This window comes from Pholis gunnellus (assembly GCF_910591455.1).
Source record: "Pholis gunnellus genome assembly, chromosome: 14".
Taxonomy (NCBI): domain Eukaryota; kingdom Metazoa; phylum Chordata; class Actinopteri; order Perciformes; family Pholidae; genus Pholis; species Pholis gunnellus.
The window spans coordinates 4015434-4038416 of NC_136541.1; the positions used below are offsets into that span (position 1 = coordinate 4015434).

The 22983-nt window shown below is 43.5% G+C and overlaps 3 protein-coding genes across 3 annotated transcripts; all 3 read left to right on the forward strand.

Moving 5' to 3' along the window:
• The first annotated feature begins 1967 nt into the window (after positions 1–1967).
• LOC306706017 (E3 ubiquitin/ISG15 ligase TRIM25-like) lies at positions 1968–15162 on the forward strand. The gene is made up of 3 exons (XM_079172929.1): positions 1968–3217; positions 3733–3936; positions 12670–15162. Exons 1-3 carry the CDS (start codon positions 2078–2080, stop codon positions 14431–14433), a joined length of 3108 nt encoding a protein of 1035 aa, XP_079029055.1. The 5' UTR covers positions 1968–2077; the 3' UTR covers positions 14434–15162.
• LOC306706166 (tripartite motif-containing protein 16-like) lies at positions 7373–10049 on the forward strand. Its single transcript, XM_079173098.1, has one exon. It carries the CDS (start codon positions 7657–7659, stop codon positions 9322–9324), a length of 1668 nt encoding a protein of 555 aa, XP_079029224.1. The 5' UTR covers positions 7373–7656; the 3' UTR covers positions 9325–10049.
• A 3795-nt stretch (positions 15163–18957) lies between the features above and the next one.
• On the forward strand, positions 18958–21457 carry LOC306706165 (tripartite motif-containing protein 16-like). Its single transcript, XM_079173097.1, has one exon. It carries the CDS (start codon positions 19049–19051, stop codon positions 20726–20728), a length of 1680 nt encoding a protein of 559 aa, XP_079029223.1. The 5' UTR covers positions 18958–19048; the 3' UTR covers positions 20729–21457.
• The last annotated feature ends 1526 nt before the right edge of the window (positions 21458–22983 follow it).

Here is a 22983-nt window from a genome sequence, read left to right on the forward strand (position 1 = left end):
CTTGTGGTTCCTAGAGTCTTAAAAAGTAGGATGGGAGCCAGAGCCTTCAGTTATCAAGCTCCTCTTCTGTGGAACCAGCTTCCAGCTTCAGTCCGGGGGGCAGACACACTCACCACATTTAAGAGTAGGCTGAAGACTTTCTTATAGTTCGGGCTGGCTCAGGTCTGCCTTGGACCAGCCCTAGATATGCAGCTATAGGCCTAGACTACCGGGTGACCTCCTAGGATACACTGAGCTCCTCTCTCCTCTTCTCTCTCTCCTTCTGTATGAATTCATGTCCCATTAATGCACATTACTAACTTTGCTTCTTCCCCGGAGTCTTTGTGCTTTCTCTCCTCACAGGGTTCCATTGATCGTGGTTGTATCTGGACCGCGGTCGTGATGGCCCTGCTGACACCCACTGCTACTATCATTATTATTATTATGAGTCACATTACTATTACTATTACAGATACCATTGCTGCTTTACTTATCATTATTATTCTACTATATCCACTGCTGCTGTTTTTATTAGTAGTCGTAATTTTTCCATCATTTTTCTGCTTTAATACTTTTATTATATGAATAATTTGTAAAACGCATTGAATGTGTTGTAACTCTGTCATGTTGTTCATTCTGTACACATGATTACACTTCTGTCCATCCAGCGATCCCTCCTCTGTTGCTCTAGAAAATGACAAGAAATATTTAACAACTACAGAAATGAAATGTTTTCAAACGTGGAGCAGGTTTTAACCGAGGCTCTGTTTGTAAATGAGGAGACAAAGTTCACATTCACAGCGCTGCTCCTCTTCCTGGAATGAAGCACAGCTTGATAACCCCTCCTTCTTCCTGCTGCTCTCAAACACAGCCGGCTCCACTCTGTCCACATATCTCCTTGTTCCCTCCCCTTCAGATCTACAGTTTTAAAGATGGGTGTAACCAACATGGTGGTGAAGCGATCGAGCTGGCAGGCTCCATTCACTGAACAACAGAAAGTACATGCTGATGATTCATTGTAAGCTGAGGCTGATTTGACTCTGTGTCGTATTTGAACATGAGGTCAAAACACACCGTTGAAAAGACTGACAAACCAAAAGTCTGACAAACCAAAATTCTGACGTCTAGTGAACGTTTGTTTCATTTCCTCATTCATTGATTCTGTATCAGTGTGTGTGACTCTGTGAGAGAGAGGAGACGGAGAGAAAGTCAGGGTTTGTTCAAGAAAACCTGCCAACGAGCAGCTTAACTGACTCAGAGTTTTCACTAAACCTGCTTTCTGAAACAGGGCCCTAGATGGTTCGCTGTAAGTCTCTGTGTTCACTTTGTCAATAGAATAATATGAACCATTACCTCTACTCCTGTTAGCAGACATCCCCCCACTGCTTCTTCTGATCAATTCATATAGAGCTACGAATGATTTCAGCAGACTTGGGCCTCAGAGGCTGACGTAGAGCCAGTGTTGTCTTCATGGGAAGAGAGACTTGTTGAGGTAAACACAGGAATGGAGGCTGGAAAGAGGCTGCACATGCACCAACCAAAGCAGATGAAGCAGAAGGGCTGGAGGAAGCATCACATGTCTGTCCTTTTATAACAGCTAGTTGTTCATGTATTTGTTTTGTTCTCCCCAGTTCTTCACCAGGAAGTCAGAAAACAAGAATACAACACTGAACAATGAAGCAGAGTTTTTACTCCAGTAACTTTTCTGAAAAGTGTGAATAACATTGAAAGTTTAATTGTTATGAGCTGAGCACATGGACTGTGTATAAGAAGGCTGAGTGTCATAACTGTTCTTACTGCACGTTGTATTGCCAGATGACACACCCGGCCTCTCACATGAAGCTACACGTGTGGAATGCAGTAGAGCCTGAAAACTCCTCCCTGTGTGTCCTGCTCTCAAACACAGTGAGCTCCACCTTATCAAGGTATTTGCTTGTTCCCTCCCCTTCACAGGTCTGAAGCTCAAAAGTAGAGTTATAAACACGATGTTGTGATATGAGGGAGGTGATTCATCATTCACAGTAGCAAGAGAACACACAGATTGTTTCTGTTCAGAGAAAGTTAAACTATTTGACAGTCGTTGTTACCGAGAGGTGAAATGGCGCAGAAAGGAGTTCAGCTGGATCGGGAAACCTTCTCTTGTTCCATCTGTCTGGATCTACTGAAGGATCCGGTGGCTACTCCCTGTGGACACAGCTACTGCATGAACTGCATTAAAAGCTTCTGGGATGAAGAGGATGTGAAGAAACTCCACAGCTGCCCTCAGTGTAGGCAGACCTTCACACCGAGGCCTGTCCTGCTGAAAAACACCATGTTAGCAGTTTTAGTGGAGGAGCTGAAGAAGACTGGACTCCAAGCTGCTCCTGCTGATCACTGCTATGCTGGACCTGAAGATGTGTCCTGTGATGTCTGCACTGGGAGGAAACGGAAAGCCATCAAGTCCTGTCTCGTCTGTCTGGCCTCTTATTGTGAGAAACACCTCCAGCCTCATTATGATGCGGCTCCATTAAAGAAACACAAGCTGGTGGACCCCTCCAAGAAGCTCCAGGAGAACATCTGCTCTCGTCACGATGAGGTGATGAAGATTTTCTGTCGTACTGATCAGCAGTGTATCTGTTATCTCTGCTTAATGGATGAACACAAAGGCCACGACACAGTCTCAGCTGCAGCAGAAAGGACTGAGAGGCAGAGAGAGCTGGAGGTGAGTCGACTAAACATCCAGCAGAGAATCCAGGACAGAGAGAAAGACGTGAAGCTGCTTCAACAGGAGGTGGAGGCCGTCAATCGCTCTGCCGACGAAGCGGTGAAGGACAGCGAGAAGATCTTCACTGAGCTGATCCGTCTCATGGAGAAAAGAAGCTCCGATGTGAAGCAGCAGGTCAGATCCCAGCAGAAAAGTGAAGTGAGTCGAGTCAAAGAGCTTCAGGAGAAGCTGGAGCAGGAGATCTCTGAGCTGAAGAGGAAAGACGCTGAGCTGAAGCTGCTCTCACACACAGAGGATCACAACCAGTTTCTACACAACTACCCCTCACTGTCACCACTCAGAGAACCTACAGACTCGTCCGGCATCGATATCCGTCCTCTGAGCTACTTTGAGGACGTGACGGCGGCTGTGTCAGAAGTCAGAGATGAACTACAGGACGTTCTGAGAGAGAAGTGGACAAACATCTCACTGGCAGTGACTGAAGTGGACGTTTTACTGTCACCTTCATCTGAGGGGAACAGAAAAGCAACATTAGTGAGTGAACAACAGTCTTATTCTAGTCACCCAGACAGATTCACTTATTATTGTCAGGTCCTGAGTAGAGAGAGTCTGACTGGACGTTGTTACTGGGAGGTGGAGAAGTTAATGTAGCAGTCGCATACAAGAATATCAGCAGAACAGGGATGTTTGGATGGAATGACAGATCTTGGGCGTTATGTTGTGAAAAAAACAGTTTTACATTTTGGTACAACAATATCGAAACTCCCGTCTCTGGTCCTCAGTCCTCCAGAGTAGGAGTGTACCTGGATCACAGAGCAGGTATTCTGTCTTTCTACAGCGTCTCTGAAACCATGACTCTCCTCCACAGAGTCCAGACCACATTCACTCAGCCTCTCTATGCTGGACTTTGGATTAATTATGATTATTGAGACGCTGCTGAGTTCTGTAAACTAAAATAGTCAGAAGTGATTTAAGGAACAGCAAATTCATTTTTGTGTTTTAATCCTGAAACTCATTTTGTCTCCATCATTGTCGCTTTGTTGCTTCAGACCCCCCCCAGCCCGTCCAGTCGGAGCCCCAGCCCGTTCAGTCGGCGCCGCAGCCCGTCCGGTTGGAGCCCCACCCCGTCCAATTGGCGCCCCAGCCCGTCCGGTTGGAGCCCCAGCCCGTCCAGTCGGAGCCCCAGCCCGTCCAGTCGGAGCCCCAGCCCGTCCAGTCGGAGCCCCAGCCCGTCCAGTCGGAGCCTCAGCCTGGCCCTATAGAGCATCAGCTTGTCCAGCCTGGCCCCTCCGAGCGTCAGCCTGTCCAGCCCGGCTCGTCCGAGCCCCAGCCTGTCCGGCAGTCCAGCCGACCGCCGGAGCCCCCGCGACTAAAGCGGGCCCTACAGTCCGGCCGACCGCCGGAGCCCCCGTGTCTCACCTGTTCTTCCCTCTTCATAAACTCCTGCTCCTCAGTCACTCCTTGCCAGATCCTTGAATTGTCTACCCGCCCGTTTGGCTTGTCCTGCTCCTGCCTACCCTGCTGGATTTTGTCCTACTCCCGTCTCACTGCCTACCCTGCTGGATTTAACCCCCTCGTCTCTTGTGTCGTCCATGGATTCCCCATCGTGTCCTGTAAGTTGATGTTGTTCATTAGATACCTTCTTCACGCTACTCTGCCTGGTCTGCGTTTGAGTCCTCCACCATGCCCGTGACAGAGGATAATTGCTGAGTGACCGCTGTTTGAATTGAATGTTCATGTCTCCTTTGGATTGAGTTATCCTTGAAACTTATACATCAGGTGCTGCAGTGGAGCTGCTCAGCGGTCAGAGTAGTAGTCGTAGACCCAAAGAGGAAATATTGTTCGGTCGACATAATGTATCAGAGAACCAACCTTGTGACTGTTCAGAAGGACAGTCTTTGCTCCAGTGACGCTGCCGGCCGTAGTGAGGATGGTGCGTTTCGTCGTGGTGTTGATGGCGCTGAGAAAGCTCACCCTTCCATGACCAGCGATGGCCACTAACGTGGGCAGCTGTGCGGCAGTGATGATGCTAACAGGTCTTCTGGTCTGAGGCGTGGTGATGTAGAGGGTTCGACCCTCCAGCTGCTCCTTCCTCAGGCAGGTCAGGTTCAGCGGATGTTCCTGCTGCTTGGCGGGAGGCGTGGTGGTTTCCAATGCTGCTGCGATATGTTTAGGATGGGAGAGGTCAAGCAGCTCAGCGTGAGAGTCCACGAAGTCTGGGTCTTCAGGCTCGCTCTTAAAGATGATGAGGTCCCCAGTGTCTTGGGAGCTTTCTTTCTCTATTCTGATTGGAGGCTTTGGCTTCAGTCTTTGTACAAACCGCTGTAGCTTTGTTGAGGTCGTCGTCCATCTTCGCAAACCACTTTCTGACCACATCCACGTGAATCCTGACAGACTCTGAGATCTTTGTCAGCTCCTCCTCGCTGGGGTTGGCATTGGAGGCAAAGTAGGTCTTGAGGAGTGAGAGGAGGTCGTCCACAGGCGGCTCCTCCAGCGTCACCCCCGCCTCGCTTAGCAGAGCGGCGAACGAGGGGTCCAAAGCAGCGGAGTCGACGGCCTCCCCGTTGGCTGCTCTGAAAAAATACTCTACGGATCTACAGGAGTCACATGGATGATATATTTTGATTCAAAACGGCGAATTTCGCCGAAAAGCGACAAGTTTGCAGATATGATCTTATAATAATATTCAGTATAATCACACACACACACACACACACACACAGATATATAAGCTATGATGAGTTTTCACTGTTAATTTACCATCTCAATTAAATGTTGGTGCCTCCATGACCAAGTTGTCATGAAACTATGTAGAAGAAAAGATGTTCACTTTGCCTAATATGTAGCTTGTCCGAGTTCTCGTGTGTGCCCTGCTGTTCTCATGTTTCCTTACCACCTCCTCCCTCACTCCCTACCCTGGTGTTCTCATGTTTCCTTACCTCCTCATCCCTCACTCCCTAACTGTCCGTGCTGGATCTGTCCCCGTTGTTTTAAAAAGCTAAATACGTTATTAGCATGACTGCATCCAGCTAGCCAAACCTGTCTGGTGTACAGCTAGTAAGCTTCGCATGTTCTGCTTCCCTTTCCTGCTAGTCTGCTGTCTGATTGTGAGGTCAGGCTGATCTGGGATCAGCTCTTTGGTCTGAAGTTTCTCCGCCAAACTCTCAAACGGGTCTTGGAGGAGTAATGCTCGCGATCGCCTGGAGAGACTTCTCCTGACGAGAACGCGCTGAATCTATTTGAGGACTCTGATTGGCTAAATTGTATGTCACTCATTCATATCTTTAATCAGCAAGTGGCTAAACTGCTTCATAGACCCGCCTCTTTTGGGCCAAATTCGTTTGGCCCCAAGCTGCGCGTTCTGAGACGAGCACACAGGCGGAGAGGACGAGCAGGAAAAGCATATATCATATTTTACACATATTGCTGGGTACATTCAACGATTCAAAAACACAAATATTGACAATTTGTATAATTTCTTATTATAATTATTATATTTGTTTGTGTGTCTCAAGGTGGGGCCAGGCCTCATACCCTCTATTGGCCAGCCGCCACTGACTGTGTATAAAAGACAGAGACTTAGAGACAGATCTCTGAGCAGCCACGAGACACATAACTGTATGTGCTGTATCCTGCTCCTTCTTGCAAGAATAAATCTCCTGATTAATGATTTCACACTTGGTGTCGAGTAAAATTTTTCCGGCTGAGTTTCGTCCTGAAAAGGTGTTTCTTTTTGTCCGAGGAGAGCTGAGAGGAGTCTCCGTCTAAAAAGGAGTTAAGAAAGGGAAAATGTGACAATCACTGAACTTAAATCATTACACCATAACCAGTAGTGGAAGAAGTGATTCTGATGTTTGTCGGTTTGTGAAACACATTAACAGTTGGCCCCTCCTCCCCGGCTCAACAGCAGGTGAAAGACAAACCCTGATTCACTCTCATGTTAGAACGAGCTTTGTCCGCTTGACGTCTCGCCCCGCTGTGTGTCCGCCATTTTAGCATTTTAGCTTCGTCTTGGATGCACCGTTTCTATCTGACACCTGGTGGCTCAGTTTATTTAGAGGTTGACGCTCTCTCTCTGCAGAGTAAACCACTTCTAGTGGGTCAGAAGTGATCATTGAGAGACATTATTTTTATATGAGTCCATGCATTGTTTTTTAGGAGAATCCTCCTCATTCCTGTCCACCAGTTTATGGTTGGTGGAGATTCATGTTGTTCCTGAGGAGTTTTCTCAGTCGTCACTCAACCAGTGAGTGACTCAGCTTTTACAACAGGTTGAATATTTTAACATCAACAACAAATGGAAAATGTGCAGATTATATCAGGTCCAGTCATGACGTCATGAAATGAATAAATGTGAATCTTGAAACACTGCTTTGAATCAGAATCATATCTTGAAACTCAACTCTTGAGACAAATGTTTAAAAGTTGATCATTAAATATGAGAGAAAGGTATTATACGACAATTTAAATGTTTCATTTTAGTTTAATTTGATAACTCTCTTGTCAGTCAGCTGTTTTTAAGCAGTAAAATAAAACTGAACAGAATTAGTCTTTTGATGGCTTCATGTTTGTCTATAACTCTTCCTCTGAGGAGACAAGAAATATTTAACAACTGAAGAAATGAAATGTTTTCAAACGTGGAGCAGGTTTTAACCGAGGCTCTGTTTGTAAATGAGGAAACAAAGTTCACATTCACAGCGCTGCTCCTCTTCCTGGAATGAACCACAGCTTGATAACCCCTCCTTCTTCCTGCTGCTCTCAAACACAGCCGGCTCCACTCTGTCCACATATCTCCTTGTTCCCTCCCCTTCAGATCTACAGTTTTAAAGATGGGTGTAACCAACATGGTGGTGAAGCCATAGAGCTGACAGGCTCCATTCACTGAACAAACACATGTTGTTCAGATCAGAAGTCAAAGCAGAGTCGCTTCTAGTGAAGTGAAACTCAGACAGTCGTTGTTACTGAGAGGTGAAATGGCGCAGAAAGGAGTTCAGCTGGATCGGGAAACCTTCTCTTGTTCCATCTGTCTGGATCTACTGAAGGATCCGGTGACTACTCCCTGTGGACACAGCTACTGCATGAACTGTATTAAAAGCTTCTGGGATGAAGAGGATGTGAAGAAACTCCACAGCTGCCCTCAGTGTAGGCAGACCTTCACACCGAGGCCTGTCCTGCTGAAAAACACCATGTTAGCAGTTTTAGTGGAGGAGCTGAAGAAGACTGGACTCCAAGCTGCTCCTGCTGATCACTGCTATGCTGGACCTGAAGATGTGTCCTGTGATGTCTGCACTGGGAGGAAACGGAAAGCCATCAAGTCCTGTCTGCAGTGTGTGATCTCTTTCTGTGAGAAACACCTCCAGTCTCATTATGAATCCCCTGCTTATGAGAAACACAAGCTGGTGGACCCCTCCAAGAAGCTCCAGGAGAACATCTGCTCTCGTCACGATGAGGTGATGAAGATTTTCTGCCGCACTGATCAGCAGTGTATCTGTTATCTCTGCTTAATGGATGAACACAAAGGCCACGACACAGTCTCAGCTGCAGCAGAAATCACTGAGAGGCAGAGAGAGCTGGAGGTGAGTCGACTAAACATCCAGCAGAGAATCCAGGACAGAGAGAAAGACGTGAAGCTGCTTCAACAGGAGGTGGAGGCCGTCAATCGCTCTGCCGACGAAGCGGTGAAGGACAGCGAGAAGATCTTCACTGAGCTGATCCGTCTCATGGAGAAAAGAAGCTCCGATGTGAAGCAGCAGGTCAGATCCCAGCAGAAAAGTGAAGTGAGTCGAGTCAAAGAGCTTCAGGAGAAGCTGGAGCAGGAGATCTCTGAGCTGAAGAGGAAAGACGCTGAGCTGAAGCTGCTCTCACACACAGAGGATCACAACCAGTTTCTACACAACTACCCCTCACTGTCACCACTCAGAGAACCTACAGACTCGTCCGCCATCGATATCCGTCCTCTGAGCTACTTTGAGGACGTGACGGCGGCTGTGTCAGAAGTCAGAGATAAACTACAGGACGTTCTGAGAGAGAAGTGGACAAACGTCTCACTGGCAGTGACTGAAGTGGACGTTTTACTGTCACCTTCACAAGCAGAGCCCAAGACCAGAGCTGAGTTCTTAAGATATTCAAGTGAAATCACACTGGATCCAAACACAGCATTCACACTACTGTTATTATCTGAGGGGAACAGAAAAGCAACATTTATGAGTGAACAACAGTCTTATTCTAGTCACCCAGACAGATTCACTTCACGTTGTCAGGTCCTGAGTAGAGAGAGTCTGACTGGACGTTGTTACTGGGAGGTGGAGAGGAGAGGAATAGGAGTTCATGTAGCAGTCGCATACAAGAATATCAGCAGAACAGAGGTGTTTGGATACAATGAAAAATCTTGGGCGTTAGAATGTAACAAAAACAGTTTTACATTTTTGTACAACAAGATCAAAACTCCCGTCTCTGGTCCTCAGTCCTCCAGAGTAGGAGTGTACCTGGATCACAGAGCAGGTATTCTGTCTTTCTACAGCGTCTCTGAAACCATGACTCTCCTCCACAGAGTCCAGACCACATTCACTCAGCCTCTCTATGCTGGACTTTGTTTTTTTCATTATCATGGAAACACTGCTGAGTTCTGTAAACTAAAATAGTCAGAAGTGATTTAAGAAACAGCAAATTAATGTTTGTGTTTTAATCCTGAAACTCATTTTGTCTCCATCATTGTCGCTTAATTGCTGATTGTTCTTCAGCTGTCAATCAAACATTGTGGGCGGTACTTTGACATCTTCTCATTCTTGTTGTGTAAATGTTTGAGTTTCTTTAGGTGGAGCTCCTTTCTGTGTCTGTTTAGCCATGGAGGCTATCACTGCTCATGATGATCTTTGTTGACCTGAACTGATATTTCTCTTCATGAAAATGTAAACTGCTCTGAGGTTTAAATGTGTGATAAATATTAGTATTGATGTATTTGTTAGTTGTTGTTTCTCTTCCACTGCATGGCTCTTAAAGAGAGAAATCACCAGAGCTTCTTTTATCAAAGATATTTAGTTCTCAGCACTCTTTGTAAAGATTTCTTTAAGTGAAATTATATTTATTTTCTATAACAGATTAAATGTTGTTCTTGTTGTTTTCTTCATCGTTATACAAAAGAGGTTCTATGATGTATTATATCACTAATTATTATAATCATAATCAATAAGTAAATCATTCATTATTCTCTTTCACATAACTGAGATTCTGGTCAAACTAATTGATTATGAGGATGAAGTGAATGTGTTCATGAAATCATTGAACAAGAGTCATTTAACAGACTTTACTGATGGGATGTGAACAAACTGAAGGTTTACATGATGAATAAAGTATTTCTGGATTCAAGAATGAACAAAGTATTTTCTTCTTGTCTTATTTACAGGGTTTCATAAAAAGCTGATGGAGAAAATGTGAAACTAATATGAGAGAATAACTGAGTCAGTTTTCCTCCTGAAACACCACAAAAGGTGTTTCTTGGTCTTCTAGCTCCACCCGGTGACAGACCTTCATTCTGCAGCTTTAGGAGGAACTCTCTCCTTCTGTTTCTCAGTTTTCTTCTCAGCAAAACAAACCTGCTTCCACTGAGCATCACAGACCCTTTGCACTTAAAGATAAAATACAGATTATAACCTTTATTGAATAATCTCATTGAGATCAAGATGTATTTTCCAACAGAGACCCGAGCACACCAGGAGAAATAGAGAAATGTCATGACAACTGTCAAAGTGTATTGTTAAAGAGCTGAGATCACGTTCTGTTAATGCATGGGCCGAATTATTAAAGACACTATTCAAGGTCTGCCAGGCCTGACTGACACTCATAAAGAGATCACATCCACTTACGTTCATCACCTGAAGCTGAAACAGCTTGCCACAGTTTCTCCTTTCATTCTTTACCGTCTGAAAACAAAGCGCGAGTTTGTCTGAATGTAAAAACCCTTATGTCTCCATTTCACTCTAAACTGATCTTGGTTTTGTACATTTCTGGATTTGTTCAAGTCAAGTTGGTGTTTGATCTCATTCCCTGCATGTTTATAGATTTCAATCTGCCTTAACAGAACATTTTCTTTTTTTTTAAGCATTTATAAACTATTGAGCAACTAAGACGGTCAACTAACTGAAGATTATTCCTCAACAACAAATATTCAAGTCTTAAAACGTTTTATAAAATATGTATTCATAGATATCAGGACCAAAAGCATTTTATAAAGAGATACACTATGTATGCCTCAAACATATTTGAATCACTTTGATCTCTGTATTTATATGGCACCTTTCATGGGAAGTATCTTTTAGTAATTGTGAGAATCAACATGTTAACAGCACACAGGTCTTGCATCAGGCTGGAGGCGTTGGGGTGGAGCAGGGAACAGCCCTGTTCCTTCACCTACAGTATGACTTCATGAACAAGCTCATAACACTGAAACACTGACTCACAACTAAAGTCCACCAAAAGAAGGATGAGCTTGGTAAGAACGGGCGCCCGTGTTTCTGGAACCTCGGCCGAGCCGGGGGCGAGGTGGAGCCTGACCCAATGAAGAACAATGAAACAACATGGGATGTCTCAGCAACAAGGTGGCATTGCCCTGACATCCAGCACCACCGTAAAGAATCTCAGAGTTATTATTAATCAGGGGCCTGTTTTCACCGACGTGACGTTGCAAAAATCAGGCACATCCTGTATCAAAGCGATGCAGAACAATGTGTTCATGCATTTGTTACTTCTAGACTAGAATACTGCAATTCCTTATTATCAAGCTGCTCTAATACGTCTCTTAAATCTCTCCAGCTGGTTCAGAATGCTGCAGCACATGTACTCACAAAAACTAAGAAGAGAGATCACATTACTCCTGTATCAGCTTCTCTGCACTGGCTCCCTGTAAAATCACAAATTGAACTTAAAATTCTTCTCCTCACCTACAAAGCCCAAATTGGTCAGGCAGCGTCATACCTTAAAGAGCTTATAGAACCATATTACCCCACCCGAGAGCTGCGCTCCCTAAATTCAGGGTTACTTGTGGTTCCTAGAGTCTTAAAAAGTAGGATGGGAGCCAGAGCCTTCAGTTATCAAGCTCCTCTTCTGTGGAACCAGCTTCCAGCTTCAGTCCGGGGGGCAGACACACTCACCACATTTAAGAGTAGGCTGAAGACTTTCTTATAGTTCGGGCTGGCTCAGGTCTGCCTTGGACCAGCCCTAGATATGCAGCTATAGGCCTAGACTACCGGGTGACCTCCTAGGATACACTGAGCTCCTCTCTCCTCTTCTCTCTCTCCTTCTGTATGAATTCATGTCCCATTAATGCACATTACTAACTTTGCTTCTTCCCCGGAGTCTTTGTGCTTTCTCTCCTCACAGGGTTCCATTGATCGTGGTTGTATCTGGACCGCGGTCGTGATGGCCCTGCTGACACCCACTGCTACTATCATTATTATTATTATGAGTCACATTACTATTACTATTACAGATACCATTGCTGCTTTACTTATCATTGTTATTATACTATATCCACTGCTGCTGTTTTTATTAGTAGTCGTAATTTTTCCATCATTTTTCTGCTTTAATACTTTTATTATATGAATAATTTGGAAAACGCATTGAATGTGTTGTAACTCTGTCATGTTGTTCATTCTGTACACATGATTGCACTTCTGTCCATCCAGCGATCCCTCCTCTGTTGCTCTAGAAAATGACAAGAAATATTTAACAACTAAAGAAATGAAATGTGTTCAAACGTGGAGCAGGTTTTAACCGAGGCTCTGTTTGTAAATGAGGAAACAAAGTTCACATTCACAGCGCTGCTCCTCTTCCTGGAATGAACCACAGCTTGATAACCCCTCCTTCTTCCTGCTGCTCTCAAACACAGCCGGCTCCACTCTGTCCACATATCTCCTTGTTCCCTCCCCTTCAGATCTACAGTTTTAAAGATGGGTGTAACCAACATGGTGGTGAAGCGATCGAGCTGACAGGCTCCATTCACTGAACAAACACATATTGTTCAGATCAGAAGTCAAAGCAGAGTCGCTTCTAGTGAAGTGAAACTCAGACAGTCGTTGTTACTGAGAGGTGAAATGGCGCAGAAAGGAGTTCAGCTGGATCGGGAAACCTTCTCTTGTTCCATCTGTCTGGATCTACTGAAGGATCCGGTGACTACTCCCTGTGGACACAGCTACTGCATGAACTGTATTAAAAGCTTCTGGGATGAAGAGGATGTGAAGAAACTCCACAGCTGCCCTCAGTGTAGGCAGACCTTCACACCGAGGCCTGTCCTGCTGAAAAACACCATGTTAGCAGTTTTAGTGGAGGAGCTGAAGAAGACTGGACTCCAAGCTGCTCCTGCTGATCACTGCTATGCTGGACCTGAAGATGTGTCCTGTGATGTCTGCACTGGGAGGAAACGGAAAGCCATCAAGTCCTGTCTGCAGTGTGTGATCTCTTATTGTGAGAAACACCTTCAGCCTCATTATGAATCCCCTGCCTTTGAGAAACACAAGCTGGTGGACCCCTCCAAGAAGCTCCAGGAGAACATCTGCTCTCGTCACGATGAGGTGATGAAGATTTTCTGCCGTACTGATCAGCAGTGTATCTGTTACCTCTGCTCTGTGGATGAACACAAAGGCCACGACACAGTCTCAGCTGCAGCAGAAATCACTGAGAGGCAGAGAGAGCTGGAGGTGAGTCGACTAAACATCCAGCAGAGAATCCAGGACAGAGAGAAAGACGTGAAGCTGCTTCAACAGGAGGTGGAGGCCGTCAATCGCTCTGCCGACGAAGCGGTGAAGGACAGCGAGAAGATCTTCACTGAGCTGATCCGTCTCATGGAGAAAAGAAGCTCCGATGTGAAGCAGCAGGTCAGATCCCAGCAGAAAAGTGAAGTGAGTCGAGTCAAAGAGCTTCAGGAGAAGCTGGAGCAGGAGATCTCTGAGCTGAAGAGGAAAGACGCTGAGCTGAAGCTGCTCTCACACACAGAGGATCACAACCAGTTTCTACACAACTACCCCTCACTGTCACCACTCAGAGAACCTACAGACTCGTCCGGCATCGATATCCGTCCTCTGAGCTACTTTGAGGACGTGACGGCGGCTGTGTCAGAAGTCAGAGATAAACTACAGGACGTTCTGAGAGAGAAGTGGACAAACGTCTCACTGGCAGTGACTGAAGTGGACGTTTTACTGTCACCTTCACAAGCAGAGCCCAAGACCAGAGCTGAGTTCTTGAGATATTCAAGTGAAATCACACTGGATCCAAACACAGCATACAAAAGACTGTTATTATCTGAGGGGAACAGAAAAGCAACAGTAATGAGTCAACAACAGTCTTATTCTAGTCACCCAGACAGATTCACTACATATTGTCAGGTCCTGAGTAGAGAGAGTCTGACTGGACGTTGTTACTTGGAGGTGGAGTGGAGAGGAAGAGTTTATGTAGCAGTCGCATACAAGAATATCAGCAGAACAGATGTGTTTGGATACAATGATAAATCTTGGGCGTTAGATTGTAACAACAACAGTTTTACATTTTTGTACAACAAGATCCAAACTCCCGTCTCTGGTCCTCAGTCCTCCAGAGTAGGAGTGTACCTGGATCACAGAGCAGGTATTCTGTCTTTCTACAGCGTCTCTGAAACCATGACTCTCCTCCACAGAGTCCAGACCACATTCACTCAGCCTCTCTATGCTGGACTTGGGTTTTATTATCATGGAGACACTGCTGAGTTCTGTAAACTAAAATAGTCAGAAGTGATTTAAGGAACAGAAAATTAATTTCTGTGTTTTAATCCTGAAACTCATTTTGTCTCCATCATTGTCGCTTAATTGCTGATTGTTCTTCAGCTGTCAATCAAACATTGTGGGCGGTACTTTGACATCTTCTCATTCTTGTTGTGTAAATGTTTGAGTTTCTTTAGGTGGAGCTCCTTTCTGTGTCTGTTTAGCCATGGAGGCTATCACTGCTCATGATGATCTTTGTTGACCTGAACTGATATTTCTCTTCATGAAAATGTAAACTGCTCTGAGGTTTAAATGTGTGATAAATATTAGTATTGATGTATTTGTTAGTTGTTGTTTCTCTTCCACTGCATGGCTCTTAAAGAGAGAAATCACCAGAGCTTCTTTTATCAAAGATATTTAGTTCTCAGCACTCTTTGTAAAGATTTCTTTAAGTGAAATTATGTTTATTTTCTAGAACAGATTAAATGTTGTTCTTGTTGTTTTCTTAATCGTTATACAAAAGAGGTACTATGATGTATTATATCACTAATTCTTATAATCATAATCAATAAGTAAATCATTCATTATTCTCTTTCACATAACTGAGATTCTGGTCAAACTAATAGATTATGAGGATGAAGTGAATGTGTTCATGAAATCATTGAACAAGAGTCATTTAACAGACTTTACTGATGGGATGTGAACAAACTGAAGGTTTACATGATGAATAAAGTATTTCTGGATTCAAGAATGAACAAAGTATTTTCTTCTTGTCTTATTTACAGGGTTTCATACAAAGCTGATGGAGAACATGTGAAACTAATATGAGAGAATAACTGAGTCAGTTTTCCTCCTGAAACACCACAAAGTACAGACTTCATGTTTAGAGCAGAAGAACATTCGTCAGTCAGTCTCTGTCCTTTAAACTGTCCTCACTAAAACATCTTTGTCACAGTTTGTGCACTTAGTCAATAAAGAGGATTTATTACACTGACAAGAAAAATAAATGTAAAAGTAGTGAATTCATCCAGTGACGTTTGGGTGTGAAGGGATTTACATAACCTAATATTACGACAGGGTGACTTGTCGTATTTAACTTTTCACATATTGCTGTGAAACATGTTAACATCCTACAATCAACTAAAATATGAAATTCTACTGAGTTTGGGTTTCTTTAATGGAGAGTGATTTCAGATTAAAGTGCCTTTTGAAATGCATAAATATCTGTGAAGTTCACTTTAGTTTACACAGAGTGACAATCGTACAAATTACAGCTCCTGAAGAGCAACACTGAGAAAAGAGGAACACGTGAAATTCAAACTTTGTTTATCGCAGCTTTAAAAATGACATTTTACAGATGAATCAAAACAAAACTAGAATCCCCGCCTCACAGTCGTATGCCTCCACACAAACAGTCAAAAATATCATCACTTTGTTTGATCCTATTTGACGTATGTGTGAAATTGCCATAATTATTATATTAATTATTAAGTTTTAGCCCAAAAGGTCACAGTTCCTCCTTGATTTTGTGACAAAATTGAAAAGTTTCCCTCCAGGCGTTGCGTTCTCGAGAAAGGACCAGACGGACGGTTGAACAACAGGAAAACGTAACGCCTCCGGCCATGGCTATCGCCAGGCATTACACCTGAATACGTCCACATTCCCAGGTCGGGTTAGAGGTCAACCCTGGTTCAGAGAGAGTTCGGTGCTTGGCTGTAGAACACTTCTCAAAAGAAAAGAATCTGAGGAAAAACGTTGAGTGTCCTCGGCCCTGGTCACTTAAAGTCTGAATTTAAATGTTTTATTTTACATTTAAATGTACAGAAAATCTGTGAACCGCTGGGTTTAAGGTCACTTCATTCTCATTTTATGACACGAGTCAATGATCTTCATCGTACAGCCTCCGTCAGCATCAGTGCTGCAGATCGGTGGCCAGAAATGTTCTGCTTTGATGGACAGCTGGGATGTGCTTCTGAGCGTCCCGACTTATTTTGTAAAAATAGCTCCGCGTGTGCAGAATAGACTGCAGCGGCGTGAAATGAGCTTTAATTACTGCCATGTATTGCAGCTCTTGTGCTTTGTTTCGCTGCAGCAGACGCCGACCCGTTTGGTTTGTAGATGAGCTGAATGTGTTGTTGTCGCTGAAGATGAACATCTCGGTGTTTATTTCACTACTTTGTCTATTTGGGTCTGTAGATTACTACTTTATCACCAAAAGTTACCATTAGACGATGCCTCATTTGCATATTTAAACATAACATTTCAGAAAACTTGCATCAACTGGAGAAGTTTCATGGTGATATTAGTTCATTTGTTGTACCCTACTCACCTGTAGAGTCTTCAAAATCTGTGTAATTTTAGAAAACATATCTTTAAAGGCTGTTTATATTCTTTCTCAGACTCTGAGCCAGAAATCTCAACTTCAGTAGCTCTTACTTTAGATTTATTTTCTGGAAATGTATGCAATTTAGCACATATTTCGGATTAAGATAATGTCTCATTTAGATATTTAAACATAGATTTTCAGAAAAGTTGTAATACAAAAAATAATTGTTTTGATGTTAAAAATAAACTTTAGAAGTTTCACTGTGAAACTGTGCACTAATAAGAGTTTTCTTCTGTAGGTGCAGGAAAGTGAGGTAGTTTGTACTCGTCTATACGGCCCTGAGAAAAGGTCCTAACATGCAACATGAGGTGAAAGGAGGACGACAGACATTTAGAGGGTTTAATACAGAGGATCGATTGAAGGAGATGCTGTTTGGACTGAGACAGACTCACCTCGTCTCTTTGTCTCACTCAAGTGAAAAAGTTGCTAAACTTGTTCGTGTTTTTGTCTTCATCATGAATGAATGAGGAAGAAGTGAACGTTCTCAACCAAAAGCAAAACATGTTCAGCCCTCAGGACTCCATCGATGTCATTAATATCTGTATCGCGAGTTAACATGAACAAATACCAGGTTTACCTCGTGCCATCAGAGTGTGTGTTCCTCAGAAGTGATTTCATTGGATCGTCATGTGGTGAACAGTCATGTTCTTACTAGTTCTTGGTCTTAGTCTTTTTGTAAACCGAGTGTATAGCGTGCTGCAGGACTGAGTCCTAAAACCTGGAAATGAGTTTTGAATGTTGTCACTTCCTGTTTTCCGTCTCAAAGTCAGAGGGTTTTTAAATGGTTTTGGTTTGATGCCTGAAATAAAGTCTGTGGTTAACACAAGCTTGTCAATAACAATGTTGAATCTTCTACATGTCTTTAAAAGACGGCTGTTAACAAGTGAATAAATGAGACTTCAGAATGTCATCATGACGACTTTGTCTTTAGCTCAGTGGTGGCGACGTGAAGTCATGTGACCGTGATGTAGAGTATTTAAAGCACAACGTTCAGCTTTTTACATCTGGTGATTGCATTCACGCTTAAAAAATCACAAAAGTGTTTTTTATTTGCGAAGACACAAACCCGCAGCTAACGAACCCCTAACGAGCCACGAACATCAGACCACCACTGCCTCCTGCTGGTTAAGTTGGGACACAGTTTGATTATAAGAGGGGTCAGTTTAGCTTCATCAGACTTGAACAATCTTAACAACTTTCTGAAGATGATGACGCTGTCGCTGCCCTTTAGCGCATTCAGGCCATACACAGAGGTGAAAGGTCAAGTGAGTAGTTGTGGCTACCTGACAAATGTACTGAAGGGAAATGGGGGTGGGGCTCAATCACAATAAGGGAAACAATGATAAAGTCAAATATATTTATACATTCCCTGCATGTTTTAGCTTTGTATATTTCAATCTGCCTTAATTAACTGACTCAGAGTTTTCACTAAAGCTGCTTTCTGAAACAGGGCCCTGGATGGTTCGCTGTAAGTCTCTGTGTTCACTTTGTAAATAGAATAATATGAACCATTACCTCTACTCCTGTTAGCAGACATCCCCCCACTGCTTCTTCTGATCAATTCATATAGAGCTACGTATGATTTCAGCAGACTTGGGCCTCAGAGGCTGACGTAGAGCCAGTGTTGTCTTCATGGGAAGAGAGACTTGTTGAGGTAAACACAGGAATGGAGGCTGGAAAGAGGCTGCACATGCACCAACCAAAGCAGATGAAGCAGAAGGGCTGGAGGAAGCATCACATGTCTGTCCTTTTATAACAGCTAGTTGTTCATGTGTTTGTTTTGTTCTCCCCAGTTCTTCACCAGGAAGTCGGAAAACAAAAATACAACACTGAACAATGAAGCATAGTTTTTACTTTAACGTTTCTGAAAAGTCTGAATAACATTGAAAGTCTAATTGTTATGAGATGAGCACATGGACTGTATATAAGAAGGCTGAGTGTCATAACTGTTCTTACTGCACGTTGTATTGACAGATGACACACCCGGCCTCTCACATGAAGCTACACGTGTGGAATGCAGTAGAGCCTGAAAACTCCTCCCTGTGTCTCCTGCTCTCAAACACAGTGAGCTCCACCTTATCAAGGTATTTGCTTGTTCCCTCCCCTTCACAGGTCTGAAGGTCTAAAGTAGAGTTATAAACAAGATGTTGTGATATGAGGGAGGTGATTCATCATTCACAGTAGCAAGAGAACACACAGATTGTTTCTATTCAGAGAAAGTTAAACTATTTGTCGTTGTTACCGAGAGGTGAAATGGCGCAGAAAGGAGTTCAGCTGGATCGGGAAATCATCTCTTGTTCCATCTGTCTGGATCTACTGAAGGATCCGGTGACTACTCCCTGTGGACACAGCTACTGCATGAACTGTATTAAAAGCTTCTGGGATGAAGAGGATGTGAAGAAACTCCACAGCTGCCCTCAGTGTAGGCAGACCTTCACACCGAGGCCTGTCCTGCTGAAAAACACCATGTTAGCAGATTTAGTGGAGGAGCTGAAGAAGACTGGACTCCAAGCTGCTCCTGCTCATCACTGCTATGCTGGACCTGAAGATGTGTCCTGTGATGTCTGCACTGGGAGGAAACGGAAAGCCATCAAGTCCTGTCTCGTCTGTCTGGCCTCTTATTGTGAGAAACACCTCCAGCGTCATTATGACGCGGCTCCATTAAGAAAACACAAGCTGGTGGACCCCTCCAAGAAGCTCCAGGAGAACATCTGCTCTCGTCACGATGAGGTGATGAAGATGTTCTGCCGTACTGATCAGCAGTGTATCTGTTACCTCTGCTCTGTGGATGAACACAAAGGCCACGACACAATCTCAGCTGCAGCAGAAAGGACTGAGAGGCAGAGAGAGCTGGAGGTGAGTCGACTAAACATCCAGCAGAGAATCCAGGACAGAGAGAAAGACGTGAAGCTGCTTCAACAGGAGGTGGAGGCCGTCAATCGCTCTGCCGACGAAGCGGTGAAGGACAGCGAGAAGATCTTCACTGAGCTGATCCGTCTCATGGAGAAAAGAAGCTCTGATGTGAAGCAGCAGGTCAGATCCCAGCAGAAAAGTGAAGTGAGTCGAGTCAAAGAGCTTCAGGAGAAGCTGGTGCAGGAGATCTCTGAGCTGAAGAGGAAAGACGCTGAGCTGAAGCTGCTCTCACACACAGAGGATCACAACCAGTTTCTACACAACTACCCCTCACTGTCACCACTCAGAGAACCTACAGACTCGTCCGCCATCGATATCCGTCCTCTGAGCTACTTTGAGGACGTGACGGCGGCTGTGTCAGAAGTCAGAGATAAACTACAGGACGTTCTGAGAGAGAAGTGGACAAACGTCTCACTGGCAGTGACTGAAGTGGACGTTTTACTGTCACCTTCACAAGCAGAGCCCAAGACCAGAGCTGAGTTCTTAAGATATTCACGTGAAATCACACTGGATCCAAACACAGCAAACACACTGCTGTTATTATCTGAGGGGAACAGAAAAGCCACAGTTATGAGTAAACAACAGTCTTATTCTAGTCACCCAGACAGATTCACTTATTATTGTCAGGTCCTGAGTAGAGAGAGTCTGACTGGACGTTGTTACTGGGAGGTGGAGAGGAGAGGAGGAGTTGATGTAGCAGTCGCATACAAGAATATCAGCAGAACAGGGAGCTCTATTGAATGTGTGTTTGGACACAATGACAAATCTTGGGCGTTAGATTGTAACAAAAACAGTTTTACATTTTGGTACAACAAGATCCAAACTCCCGTCTCTGGTCCTCAGTCCTCCAGAGTAGGAGTGTACCTGGATCACAGAGCAGGTATTCTGTCTTTCTACAGCGTCTCTGAAACCATGACTCTCCTCCACAGAGTCCAGACCACATTCACTCAGCCTCTCTATGCTGGACTTAGGATTTATAGTGATTATGGAAATACTGCTGAGTTCTGTAAACTAAAATAGTCAGAAGTGATTCAAGGAACAGCAAATTAATTTCTGTGTTTTGATCCTGAAACTCATTTTGTCTCCATCATTGTCGCTTAATTGCTGATTGTTCTTCAGCTGTCAATCAAACATTGTGGGCGGTACTTTGACATCTTCTCATTCTTGTTGTGTAAATGTTTGAGTTTCTTTAGGTGGAGCTCCTTTCTGTGTCTGTTTAGCCATGGAGGCTATCACTGCTCATGATGATCTTTGTTGACCTGAACTGATATTTCTCTTCATGAAAATGTAAACTGCTCTGAGGTTTAAATGTTTGATAAATATTAGTATTGATGTATTTGTTAGTTGTTGTTTCTCTTCCACTGCATGGCTCTTAAAGAGAGAAATCACCAGAGCTTCTTTTATCAAAGATATTTAGTTCTCAGCACTCTTTGTAAAGATTTCTTTAAGTGAAATTATGTTTATTTTCTATAACAGATTAAATGTTGTTCTTGTTGTTTTCTTAATCGTTATACAAAAGAGGTACTATGATGTATTATATCACTAATTATTATAATCATAATCAATAAGTAAATCATTCATTATTCTCTTTCACATAACTGAGATTCTGGTCAAACTAATAGATTATGAGGATGAAGTGAATGTGTTCATGAAATCATTGAACAAGAGTCATTTAACAGACTTTACTGATGGGATGTGAACAAACTGAAGGTTTACATGATGAATAAAGTATTTCTGGATTCAAGAATGAACAAAGTATTTTCTTCTTGTCTTATTTACAGGGTTTCATACAAAGCTGATGGAGAACATGTGAAACTAATATGAGAGAATAACTGAGTCAGTTTTCCTCCTGAAACACCACAAAAGGTGTTTGTTGGTCTTCTAGCTCCACCCGGTGACAGACCTTCATTCTGCAGCTTTAGGAGGAACTCTCTCCTTCTGTTTCTCAGTTTTCTTCTCAGCAAAACAAACCTGCTTCCACTGAGCATCACAGACCCTTTGCACTTAAAGATAAAATACAGATTATAACCTTTATTGAATAATCTCATTGAGATCAAGATGTATTTTCCAACAGAGACCCGAGCACACCAGGAGAAATAGAGAAATGTCATGACAACTGTCAAAGTGTATTGTTAAAGAGCTGAGATCACGTTCTGTTAATGCATGGGCCGAATTATTAAAGACACTATTCAAGGTCTGCCAGACCTGACTGACACTCATAAAGAGATCACATCCACTTACGTTCATCACCTGAAGCTGAAACAGCTTGCCACAGTTTCTCCTTTCATTCTTTACCGTCTGAAAACAAGCGCGAGTTTGTCTGAATGTAAAAACCCTTATGTCTCCATTTCACTCTAAACTGATCTTGGTTTTGTACATTTCTGGATTTGTTCAAGTCAAGTTGGTGTTTGATCTCATTCCCTGCATGTTTCTAGATTTCAATCTGCCTTAACAGAACATTTTCTTTTTTTTTAAGCATTTATAAACTATTGAGCAACTAAGACGGTCAACTAACTGAAGATTATTCCTCAACAACAAATATTCAAGTCTTAAAACGTTTTATAAAATATGTATTTATAGATATCAGGACCAAAAGCATTTTATAAAGAGATACACTATGTATGCCTCAAACATATTTGAATCACTTTGATCTCTGTATTTATATGGCACCTTTCATGGGAAGTATCTTTTAGTAATTGTGAGAATCAACATGTTAACAGCACACAGGTCTTGCATGAGGCTGGAGGCGTTGGGGTGGAGCAGGGAACAGCCCTGTTCCTTCACCTACAGTATGACTTCATGAACAAGCTAATAACACTGAAACACTGACTCACAACTAAAGTCCACCAAAAGAAGGAGGAGCTTGGTAAGAACGGGCGCCCGTGTTTCTGGAACCTCGGCCGAGCCGGGGGCGAGGTGGAGCCTGACCAAATGAAGAACAATGAAACAACATGGGATGTCTCAGCAACAAGGTGGCATTGCCCTGACATCCAGCACCACCGTAAAGAATCTCAGAGTTATTATTAATCAGGGGCCTGTTTTCACCGACGTGACGTTGCAAAAATCAGGCACATCCTGCATCAAAGCGATGCAGAACAATGTGTTCATGCATTTGTTACTTCTAGACTAGAATACTGCAATTCCTTATTATCAAGCTGCTCTAATACGTCTCTTAAATCTCTCCAGCTGGTTCAGAATGCTGCAGCACATGTACTCACAAAAACTAAGAAGAGAGATGACATTACTCCTGTATCAGCTTCTCTGCACTGGCTCCC